This window comes from Emydura macquarii, unplaced genomic scaffold (assembly GCF_026122565.2).
Source record: "Emydura macquarii macquarii isolate MOO-44397 ecotype Brisbane River unplaced genomic scaffold, CSIRO-AGI_Emac_v2 contig_1263, whole genome shotgun sequence".
NCBI lineage: Eukaryota > Metazoa > Chordata > Testudines > Chelidae > Emydura > Emydura macquarii.
Genome location: NW_027131400.1, coordinates 10,323,949 through 10,336,207, shown reverse-complemented (window position 1 = coordinate 10,336,207; position 12,259 = coordinate 10,323,949). Strand labels below are relative to the sequence as shown.

At 36.7% G+C, this 12,259-nt stretch overlaps 1 protein-coding gene across 3 annotated transcripts in view; it reads right to left on the bottom strand.

Annotated features, from left to right (window-relative positions):
• VPS41 (VPS41 subunit of HOPS complex) overlaps nucleotides 1-12,259 on the bottom strand; it is a 150,199-nt gene that overhangs the window by 60,983 nt on the left and 76,957 nt on the right. For all 3 annotated transcript variants that reach the window (XM_067550401.1, XM_067550400.1, XM_067550402.1), the window contains one exon: nucleotides 3,436-3,533. In XM_067550401.1, the coding sequence (XP_067406502.1) occupies nucleotides 3,436-3,533 (98 nt within the window). The remainder of the gene's footprint in view (nucleotides 1-3,435; nucleotides 3,534-12,259) is intronic.

The window sequence follows — 12,259 nt, the reverse complement described above, 5'->3', positions numbered from 1 at the left end:
TACCCATTGACGACAATGGACATGCCCAAATTGTCAGTTCCAGACTTAACTTCCTACTTCTCTGTAGCTACAAAGTGATCATCACCACAAGAAATAAACAGCTGAAATCCTCCTTTACTGTGTTTAATGGATTTATACAATTATGTCACCATTGAGAAGAGTGGAACAAATTTCCTACACTGTGAATGGAGAAGGGAAGAGCGGGAAGTGGAAAAAACTTTCCACAAATATTCATTCTGATTTGAAAGCAAAGTTCAATTCAACCACCTCTCACTACCCTTTTACGTTCACTTTTTTCAAACAGAGTTTCGTGAAAAGTGATTTTTACCTCAAATATTCTCCACATATGAACTTCAAATTGTGTGTTAAATTGTAAATTTTGCAGTTCATACTTTGTGTGCTGTTGATTAGTTTTAGTACATAAATCACATGGTAATGTTCCTATTCTTTCTTTGGTTTTCCCTTAAGGTATGTAACCAACACCGAGCAAAATGCATGTCAGAAATCACTACACAATTAGAATTTTGCATTCTGTTAAGTACATAAGTTATAATTGCATGTTAGTGATTCCACAGTTAAGAATATATTGAGATTTGCACTTACACATCAAAAATTAAAATTGTTTGGTATGTATGAATAATACACTGTACTTTAACCAAACATACAGCACTTCTTCAAAATATGGAATGAATTTTCTAAGAACTCAAAATTAAATCTTATCTCAGATTGATTAAACAGATTTTTAAATGGGCTCTAACAGTTTTTTGTGTGGGTGCATCCAACATTATGTTTGGGTCCCTCTAGCAAATAAAATTCCTGATTTTTGAGATTTGAAAAATAGCTTATTTTTAGATGACAGCAAAAGCTATACCTTTAAATTATTAACATAAAGAATTGTGATTTACCACCACTAGTCATATTTCTAATGACATCACAATGATTGTCCCCTAGTATACTTATCGGCCAATGGACTCCCAGAATCGAAGTTTTCAGTTAAAAAAAATAAATGAATGGGCTAGATTTTCATTCGTGTCCAATCGCTGCAGGACACAGCTTCACAAAGAAGCAGGTTGCAGCAACCTGATTCTGGGGTCAGCTGGTTGGGATTCAGTGGTTCCAACCCCAGTTTCTTTTGAAGCAAGGTGGATTTCAATCTAAATGTAACATTTAAGTATCCAATCAAAGCAGGAGCATATTAATCTGAAAATAACCTATAATTCTTGATACACTGATGAGCTCGAGTAATGGGAACATAGGGAGTTTGTTGTGGGTGAAGTGGCATAAAGATTGGAACTGGACTTTGAGCTGTGTTTAGTTATTCTCTGATGTTGGAGTCGGGAGAAACTGCTGATTTTATGTCCTTGCATTTTTAATTATGTCAAGGCACCCAACACTGTCACTTAAAAAAACCCAAAAAACTGGTTATGAATTAAACTAAATAAATAATGGAGGGGCGGGGGTGATGAGAGAAGATGCAGGTATACACTGCTCCCAATAAGCCCTTTCAGCAGTGGTTTGTATCTCACAGGCATTTTACCACTAAAATTCCTGATTTAGATTTTTCAAGACAGCATGAAGTTTAAGAACTTGCCTACACTTACCGTGCTGCGTTGGTGCCACGGCACTGGTGCAGCTGTGCCACTGTAGCACTTGGTGAAGATGCTACCTACGCTGACGGGAGAAGCTCTCCTGTCGGCCTAGGTACTCCACATCCCAGAAAGGTGGTAGCTATATTGATGGAAGTAGCCTCCCATCAACGTAGCACTGCGAACACCGGCAGATTGGTTGGTATAACTGCATCGTTCAGGGTGTGGATTTTCTACACTCCTGAGCGATATGTTTATATCAACTTAAGTTTTTAGTGTAGACCAGAGGAAGGAGTGTCTAGCTTAAATGATTGGTTCAAATCTAGTCCCAGTTTGTAATGACTGAAAGTTATTATTTAACAGTTATGAAATAAGTTGGTGGGCTCATTAGTACACAGTAAACAGAATTCCACAACCCAGAAATTGTCATTGACAGTAACAGTCACCCTTGCTAGAAGCGCAGCATAGAGACCAAACTGATAGGACCTTGAGATCGAACTACTCTATCCCACTTAATGGTCCTCTGCGGGGCAGGGCAGAGGTATATATGCAGGACAACGAACGGAACTCTTCACAGCAGCTGCTCACCCTCTGTATATTTACTTTGGACAATTAGAGGGCTTCAGTTTGATCAGCTTGACATCTTTCACAGGCTCTGCATTCGCGTTTCAAAAAAACCAAAAAAACAAAAACAAATGCAAATACACTAGAAATTGCCTCTCTGCTATGATCTATTATTGCTTGACCTGAAATTCCCTTTCCCTTCTTGTTCCCTGAAGCAGTCAGAATTTCTTTAACTTTCCCATTTACCTCTTGCTTTACCCCAGCTCTTTTCCAATACTACTTTTTCATTAACAACCACTTCCAATTTCCTTGCTTTCTAGCTTTCTCCCTTTTCATTTGTTATCTCGTTTTCTTTCAAAAGCCTCTCACACCAGAGCTCTCTCAGGAGAAGCTGCTGTGGCTTTTTTTTTTTTTTTTTTTGGGGGGGTGGGGGAGGGAGTGGGGGGCGGGAGGGACTTAAAATAAATAAATAAATCTAACATCATGCAATAGGGCTAGAAGCTAACCCTATTGATTTCAATAGGTTTGAGCATTAGTTTGAACCTACAGCATTTCATTGCTTAGCAACATGTGCACCCAGTTGCTTAAGGTTACTATAGTGATGACTGTCTGATGCAGACACACTATCAAAGAGATGATCAAGAACATCTGCCACTCTTATACTGGGACTTCCAAGGTTTTCCTTTCCCCACTTTTTACTGTGTATTCTGAAACAAATATATGAGGCAGGCATGGTTATTTCCCTCTTGGTAGTGATGTTAATTCCAAGTGGTATATATTTAAAAAAATACACAGTGCACAAAACCGATGTCTCTGAGGCAAAGAAAACAATCAACTGCTCTTTCAGTAATTTCCACAGCCCCAACCATACTGACTCCTATTGTTGGAGCTAATCAGCTTTACTTCTCTCATTCCTGAAAATGCATGGTGTCAGCAATTTGCACCTCCTTTCAATATCCTTCATTCCTTCTCATACACAAACACCAGAAAAGATTGAGAGATAGGCTTTCTTTGTTCCCACCAAGGAACAAAGGAGACTAGACAGCATGGCCTCTAAAAGGTACACACACTAAATTTGTTAGTCTTTAAAGTGCCACAGAACTCTCCTTGTTTTTTCATGTAACCTCTGTTGACCTTATCTGATAAATCAAGGAAGTTTTAATCCATGGTTTACTACAGATTAAGCCAACTAAGTATCCTTTCACAGATAATCACGTGTCTAACTTAAACCTGACTCATAAGAAGGTTTTATGCTGCAGTGCAACTGTAACACCAAAATAATTACCGTTTTCTCAGAAACCTCCTTTACATATGAAAGTACAACAAGCTGGTCACAAAGAGGTGCAAGTCCACTGATGTAGAATTCAGTATCGAACTGGAAAACTGAAACACAGGAAAGAGACATATTTATACAAGAGTATGATCCGCTCTCCAAGAAAAATGTGTGTCTTATTTTCAGAGGTGGCCATCAATGCACGCTCAGCACCACAAAAAAAAAAAAAATCAGGCCCGAGGTATGTAACAAGTCTATAGTACTCCTTGTTAGATTCACGGGGTGATAGAAGATTGCAACTTGCAAATGAAACTAAATTAAGGATTAGGAAAAGAAACATGTTTGGGCTCCAGCACATGCTATCAATAAGACATTTGAAATAAGAGGGGTCATGCGGATTTTCAGCAGCTGATCACATAACACAATAGGACTCAAAGCTAGAGATAGAGTTAGTGCAGTTTATTCAGAGTATTAAAAATATTTCCCTATGTTCATTAATTTGTGGAAACACACTTATTGGTGCCCCCTAAAGCTATTGGTGTGACATATGGGAATCCTAAAACTATTATTTTATCTTCAGTTTAAGGTTCACAGTGATTTTTGCCTTATGTTTACACTGATGGCAGTGAATTTGCCACCATCAGATTGATTTTTCCGGTTCAATTGAGCGGCAGTGAAGACACTCTCAATCGATCTGGAAGTTGATCTAATAAAACCACCTCCAAAAAAAGCATAGCGCTGCGTTGAAGGGTACACATTTCCCATCAGCGCAGCATAGTGGAGATGACACACAAAACGGACGTAGCTTGCATAACTCCCGTCGACTGCCACCGAATTTGCCGGTCAGTGTAGACAAGGCCTTATAAACAGAATGAAGATTTTTATTAAAAGGAAGAAAATGTTAGCTGATATTTCCTTCTTTGACCTGATTTGTAAAACTGAAAATGAATTTCCAAGATCGCTCCTGACCCTAGGGAATTTGAATGCTGACTGTAATTGTGTTGTGGGAAGGGGTGGCAAGAGACCACTAAATGTTTATTTTTAAAAATAGTTTTGTTTCAGTATACAATGAACCACTACAACATACACCTCATGTGAATTGTAAATAATTACATTTTTTTCCTGCTCAGTCTATATTTTTAACATTAAGGAGCACACTAATGCTTTTTCTCTCTTCAATTGTTGACCACCATATGGGTAAATATAAATATACACAAAGAAGGTCTGCAAGTGATTGCATTTGTACTAGAAAGATACATTTTGTATAACCCTAGATGTAGATCCACGGCACTGTGATTTTCATTTCCATTTTAGAAGAATCCGAGCATAAATACTGAAAGTGTTACCATTAGTTACCACTAATTTAATTAGAACAAGAAGGAAATGCATTGTAAGCTTGAACTATAAAATAAAAGAAAACTAAATAAATGACCATAAAAGAAATAGGAGGATATAGGGAAAATTAAGTAAGAAAAACCCCTATAAAATAAGAGTTAAATGTAACAATTGTCTCTAAATGAATAAGCAAATATGTTAAAAAAAAAAAATAATTCAAATACTGTGACATCACTGTAGGATGAACGCGTCACATAAAGTTAAACATTCAATCAACAAAATCCTTGGGGAGAATATGCTGACATCTGCAATCCTCTATGCAATTATTTTTTTCTGGCCTGTAAGACTGACAAGACTGCTTGGAATTTATCACATGTTTTGAGTGCTGATTTTAGAATAGTTGATGTCAGAAACATTATCTACATAATATATCTTGTTCCTGACATGCAATTTAGCATTTAAGGACTGAAAGGAATACTCAAAGCAGAGAGGGAAAACTTGAACAAGCCACAAAATAAAATGGACAAAATGAAAAACACTGTGTACGAGGAAGATAGGAGAAATATTTATTGATAGTTTGTCCAGGGATGGCTAAAGAAGATGTTTACTGCTCTGAAAGACATTTAAAATACTGAGGATTCAAGCTAGAGGAAGAAAATGGCACTTAGTGACATCTTTAGAAAGAGGATGGGTAAATCATTCAAAATAATCTAAATTCCACTGATTTTCAAATGGTACTAAGGTTCCTAAATTAATTAGGCACTTTTGAAGATTTTATTTTAGGTGTCCGCCTAGTGGTGAAGATGGGTGAACCAATGCAGCAGTTGGGCAAGATGAAACAGAATGCTGCAGTAAGTTTTGTTTTCAAACAGAGTTTAATTTCTCTGGTTTCAAGTTCAGTTTATCTATAGCTCATCCTCCTCAAGAGACCTTGTTGAAATACAATGCCATAGTTCTCTTGCTACGGCCTTGAACAAAGAACATCTACTACAAATGCTTCTTGTTGATCTGATAAAAGGCTTTGATATAGCTAATCAAAAGGCTTTTATTCAACAGATTACAAATGTTATAACAATACAGAACAAAAGATAGGTTAGTATGGCTCACTATTTAATGGTAGTTTGTTACCAGAAAGAGGACAAGCCAATGAATAGCTATTCCAGAATGGTTATTAATTTGAACAGGATTTTGAAGCTATTAAACCAAAACTAGCTTCCTTATGCATTATGAGACCACAGCCAAGCAAAATATATTTACGATTAAGACTTACAGGAAACAAAACTGAATCAGATCAATTCTAATCTACATTTGTCTGTCAAAAAAAATTAATTACTCAAAAGAGAAAAATGGGCTGAAATCCTTGATCTTGTTCATTTAAAAAATAAGGCAAACACAATGAGGAGACAAGATACTACATGCTACATCATTTATCAAACTAATCACATAAAACTGGTTTAAGTACATAATTGTTAATATTTCACATATTTTAAAGATGCACAACAATGCTGTAGACAAAAACTAAAAACCAAAATGCCTCTTTCACTTCTTTAGTTGCATATAGTTTCCATTGTTATGCTAGAGGCAAATTGGATGAAATCCTGACCCCAAGAAGTCAATGATATTTTTGTCATTGATTTCAATAGACTCAGGATTTCCCCCATCATCTTTTGAGATGAAAAAGATGAAGACTAAACTAACCTGAGCTGGCACAGGGAATTCACTCAAAACCTAACCTTCCCACACCTTAAAGTTGGAGGGAACTGACACAGGATAGCACAGAATGTCTCCTCCCTTTCCCATGTTTCAGGTTCTAAGGCGCTCTTCAACTGTGAGCAGAGTTTCTGCCTAGATTGGTTAAGCAATACAAAATATTGTGTTGATCTGAACTGTTTTCAGATACATACAATTGCATCTGACATAAAATAAAAGTGATCATTTATTCACAGGGGGTAAATTCACCCTTGTATAAAGGGGCCAGCAAAAGGCCTATGTACCACTTCGGTCTCTCTTGAGCGCTCTTTTGAGGGCTATAGTGGAGCTTAAGTAATGTATAGGACATGCACTATCATCTGCACAGGATTGAACTTTACCAAGGAAGAGTTAACATCCATTCTTTTAAGCACATTGCTAAATGTGCCTAACATGCTTAAATATAAGTATTAAGTAAAATAAAAAATATTTCTCTGATTTTGTAACATTAATGTTTCTGATTGAAAAAACTCATTTCTAAAAATCTGCCCAGACATTTTAAGTATTTCATTATTTACAGTAAGGTTTCTTTCTTGCATTACCCACCGTGTTAGCTAATTTCTTTGTATTATTTTTGTAAAGTGATAATATCTCAAGGATGGAAACACTTCCAGCTAGGAGGGAATCTGAAGACAAACTACCAGACATCTTTAGGTTAAAAGATTTCAATTGTGATTCAAAATCAGGAAATAAGTGAAACTAGTTTTTAACAGTACACGAGAGGCCATGTATCAGAAGGCAATGGTTCAACAGGAACTCTGCCTTTTTGAAGAAATACAGGGAAATAGTCCATGTGAGAATCCTATATTTGTACTCAAAAGCAGCAATGTGCCTCTACCATTCTGTGTAAATTTTCTCCTGAAATTACATTATGTTCTATGTGAGAAGTATGGTGACTACCTACCAACTGACAATGCATTAAAATGACTTTCTAATGAAACATTATTTTACTTGACCTTCTATAGGAGAAGCACTTTATAGGATATAACTGATACCAAATGTCAGCTCCCCTATGTACACCATAGGCATCCCAATTGGCATCCCAAATAGCATAAATTTTTGCACAGGATACACAACATGGGTTTTCCACGTGGAGGTCACAACCCCAAGAAGGGTTACAAACTGGTTCCATGGGTCACAACCACCATTTGGGTAGGATGAGAGAGGAGATGGCCCCAAAACTTTCTGTCATAACATGGAAAGGTTCAGAACTGGATGGGGTGGGGGAGGGCTAGATAAAAATTTACTACTCAACCACTTCTGATCCGACTTGACAGTCATAAACCAAAGAACTAAGCAGTTTCACTACTTTAATGTAGAATATGATTTCATTAGGTGGGGTTAGGGCTGGTTAATGTCAATGATGAGTTAGCTGGGTGAGATCAGAGAACAAGAAATACTATGCCAGAGAAATCTAGGACTCTGTTAAACCCTTCATGATTAACAGCTCTCATCTTACTGGATATTGATATAGAGTGGAAGGAAATTGAAAATTTGCTTTTAAAACAAAACATTCATTGTTTTTACTTACTATAGACTCATAACTTAGAAATGGAAGAGACTAATTACGACGTCTAGTGCCATTAGGACCATGGCAGTGCAAGATGGCCCCACATTAAATTATCCAGTGCTTTGTCTAATGTCAGCAGCAATAAGATTGGTTGTATAAATGTACAACCCAGAATATATAGCATTTATGAAACATTTACATTAGTGGAACTAAGCAAATCCTTATTTACATCTTCCTCAAGACCATCTAGAATTTAACCTTTTGAAATGTAGCAACATGTTGTAATGGTGTGAAAACATCCCATCTCTTTTCAGTATCTCACAGCAATGAAGTCATCAATGGGAACCTTTCCTACCATTTACAGCTATATTTCTCCAGACAGAGGCCTATTGTCTTCAAGGAATTCACAGAGAATCCTTGTCATCTTTTGCCTACAAATTAATAGAATTTTAGCAGCTAAAAATACTGATGGTCTCAAAGGCGAGCTTTCCTTCATAAAACTACACTGAATGGGAAATTACAAACAGGCAACTTCAGCAACCAACAAGGGAGGAATATGGCAGCCTTCAGATCACAGTATTAGCTTCACTTATTTCATCAGGCAGTTTGCTAATTATTAATATGGCCTTTTTTGTCATCTTGTGAAGCTAAAGGGGTAACAGCAGTATTAGTCAATGTGGGTTTATTATATGGGTAGTATGGGATTATGTCTGTTTGAATATTTATTTATTTTTACAACTTAAGATGTCCAGGGAACTCTTAGGAAATGTTTGCATAAAGAAACATACAAAGTTGGTATTTAACACTGGTGGCAATTTTCTGCTCACTGTGGTCACTAATAATTTTTTTTTTTTTTAAAGTTCTTACTACATTAGAGTCTCTCTCTTTATGAGCCAAAGTCATATATTCAGCACCTTCTTCCAAAAAACCAAATTTGCTGTCATGCTGTCCACTCTAATTAAAATCCGAAATCTGACTATTCAGTGTCTGAAACTCACCAGTAGCAGTTTCACTAGGAAACTTGTATGGACTGATCTGCAGTTCTGTGACCATTCCCCAAGCCACAAAGGTGGCTTGGAGAGCACATCCACTAGACATGCAATTTTACACTAGTTAGAAGTCTACCAGACTTGGAAAGAACAAGTGTCAGGCGCTGTTATAGACTGGATAGAACTTGGACTTGGAATAAGTCTCTTGGGGTGAAATTCTAGCCACCATGAAGTCTTTAGGAGCTCTTCCATTGACTTCAATGGGGCAGGATTTCACCTTACATTTTACTCTCAAAAGGCACTGAATGACTCTGGACAAGTTACTTATCCCTTTGTACCTCAGTTTATTCCTCCGTTAAACAGATAGAGCAATCGTTACCTACGTCATGGGGGTTCTGAGAGGATTACTTAATATTTGTGAAATGCTGAGTGATCTTTGGTGAAAGGCATTATGTAAGTGGAGAATGTTAATTACTTCCTACCTCTTGAAAATAAGCATCTTATATTGCTTTTTAGGCCCTGAGTGAGGAAAGGGTCCCTATTCAGATCAGCACATAAGCACATGCTCAACTTTATACATATTCAGGAATTAAATAAGTGCCTAAGTTCTTTCCTAAATTGCAGCCTTAGCATGAAGATCATTCTATGTTTCCCTGAATATGCTAAAAACCTAAATTAGCTTCAAATTGTTGTTTTCTTTTTGTTTGGTTGGTTTTTGTTTTTCTAAAGTAACACAGAAGCAAAGTACAACAGGAATAGCTTAGCACAGTGTAACAGAACAGCAAGAACACTGGAATCAGATGGAGTAAGCACAAAGATGAAAAAAAAACTCTTTTAAAAGATCACAATGGTCTTTAGTCCAAGTTAAGCTTATAATTCAATACCAATACTTCCTAATCAATATGGTACTTCACTGTGGTAAGCTGAACTGATATGATCAGCTCATCTAACAAACAAACAGTTACCTAGACAGTAAACATTTGTGGAGTTTATCTAAGAACTACACAAGCAGTGAATTGTAGCATAAGAGGAGAGAGAAAAGGTAAAATTATTACATTATCATTCCTACTAGACTGAAAGATACCAAGTTACTGCTGCAACATATGCCTTAACATCTGAAATCTGTCCAGATGTCTGATTTTATTTCTCTTAGACATAAACAAGGCATCAGACTTTTAAAAAGAGAAGTACAGTTAGAGCAGTTTAGTATCATTATTCTCTCATGCTATGGGAGTTGGTTTAGAAGCAAGGTAGATGCCACATTTATTTCCTGATTGTGCTACCATCAGGAAACAAACCATCGCAGAATGAGATGATCAGAGAGAACTTCTTTTATAATACTTGGCACCTTTGCTTTCCAACATAAAATGTAAGTAGCAGGAGTTGTTCAGTTTCCTACTCACTAAGCTGTAAGCTATTGTAAAATGTTTACACTCAATTGATGCCAATATAGTGTGTACTGTAACAAACATAAAAACTTTCGGATGCACTAGAAACAGGACTCTAGAGCGGTGCAAATCTGAGCACTCTAAACCTTCAAGAAGGAACTGTTGTCTGTTCTAGAAGTGTCCTGAAGAGCAACGGTCCAAATGTGAAGCTTCATAGTACACCTCTGGGATTCATCCCTCATGAGAAGTTTAGAAAAAAACAAGAACAAAACCTCAGTATGACAACAATTATTGTGTTTGGTTATTTGTTTGATTTTTTACACAGTAAGATGCCCAGATGTTATGACAAAAATTGTCATTCAACTATTGATGGCAGTTTCCTGCTCTCTGAACTTCGTTTGCATTAAGTTCTGTACATTAAATGCACACAGTAAGTAAGAGTACAGTATCTTGCTTGATATACTAATGACTTCTGCCAAAAACCAAACCGGTTGCTGTGCTGTTCACTGAAATGGCCAGATCTTTTTATCTAATACCTCAAAGTGAAGTTTAAATTACAATAAAACTGAAACTGATGCCACTGTATGATACAAGGTTCTTAAAAAAGATCTTCTAAATGGTATCAAAAGCTATTGTAATCCCTATTGAGACTTGAACAAATGATGCTCCCTGACCTTATACCCATATTTTAAGAGTGATGTTCACAGCTGCCTCAGTGCTGTGACCTGAAACCAGAAAGAAAAAACTCAAGCAGATTCTTAATAGGTAAGTGAGATAAAACACCAATCCTCAAAATATACACTGAAGACACTGGGTTGAAAGAGGTAAGATCAAGAAGTTCCCTCCACAAAAATCTCTAGCCTTCAGACATGTGGCTAGGCAATTTGATGAGAGCCTAACATTTTTTTTTAAATGAAGTTCCAGTAGACAGAGTCAAGTAATGCCAACTACCTGTGTGTTTATTAGAGTCACTCTCGAAAAACTAAAAATCTGTATCTGATCACCTGTTATGTAAACCTTCCCATTTTATTATTTTTTAAAGAGGAACCACAAGAAGTTTCCGGGTACTGAAAAAAGCAGATCCGAGAGCAGGACACAAGGTTGAACTTCTCCTCTACTTATGATTGTCTTATAAAATCATATAGTTCTCCATTCAGATTATTCTATAAGAAAAAAGAACAGTGCTCAATAAACATCTTGTGTAACCCTCATAAATAAGTTAATTTTCAGATATTCCTTCCCCTCAAAGTATCCAGACTTCTTGCATGTACAGATGGAGTCTGAAGATCATCCTGGTTAATTTTCAGAATTTTTCTTATGCTAAATATAGTGGAATATGCCTGAAATCACTATCAAAATGAATAGAACAAATGTATTTCCTATGGAATCACTTGGTTCAGTGTCCTGAAGTCAGACAACAGAGAGTAACATCCTGCCTGAAGGAAATCAATAGGAGTTTTACCATTGATTTGAACAGGGATAGGATGGAAACAAATTGTGTATGGAAACCAATGTTGTCCAATCCCATGCCCTTATAATGGAAAACCAAGTCAGAGCAGAAGTTCTCAAAGTGTGATCCATGGATTGCTTTCACATATCCACAGGGTTGTTTTTGTCACAAGGGGGGTGACAGCTCTCACTCTTTTAAGAGGTTATGCTTTCTACTCTCCTGAATAGGAATCTCTTCCAAGGACTCTGGGGGCTTTTTATTTTTTAATTACAGAAAATAACACCCCCCCCCCACCAAATTTTTCTTTCCATCCTGCTTCGTACCATGTTTCACATATCTTTTTTTTCCATGTATATTCAATGGCAACCAAAGTTACACACACGACCAGAACTTAAGGGGTAGCAAAAATCAGGAG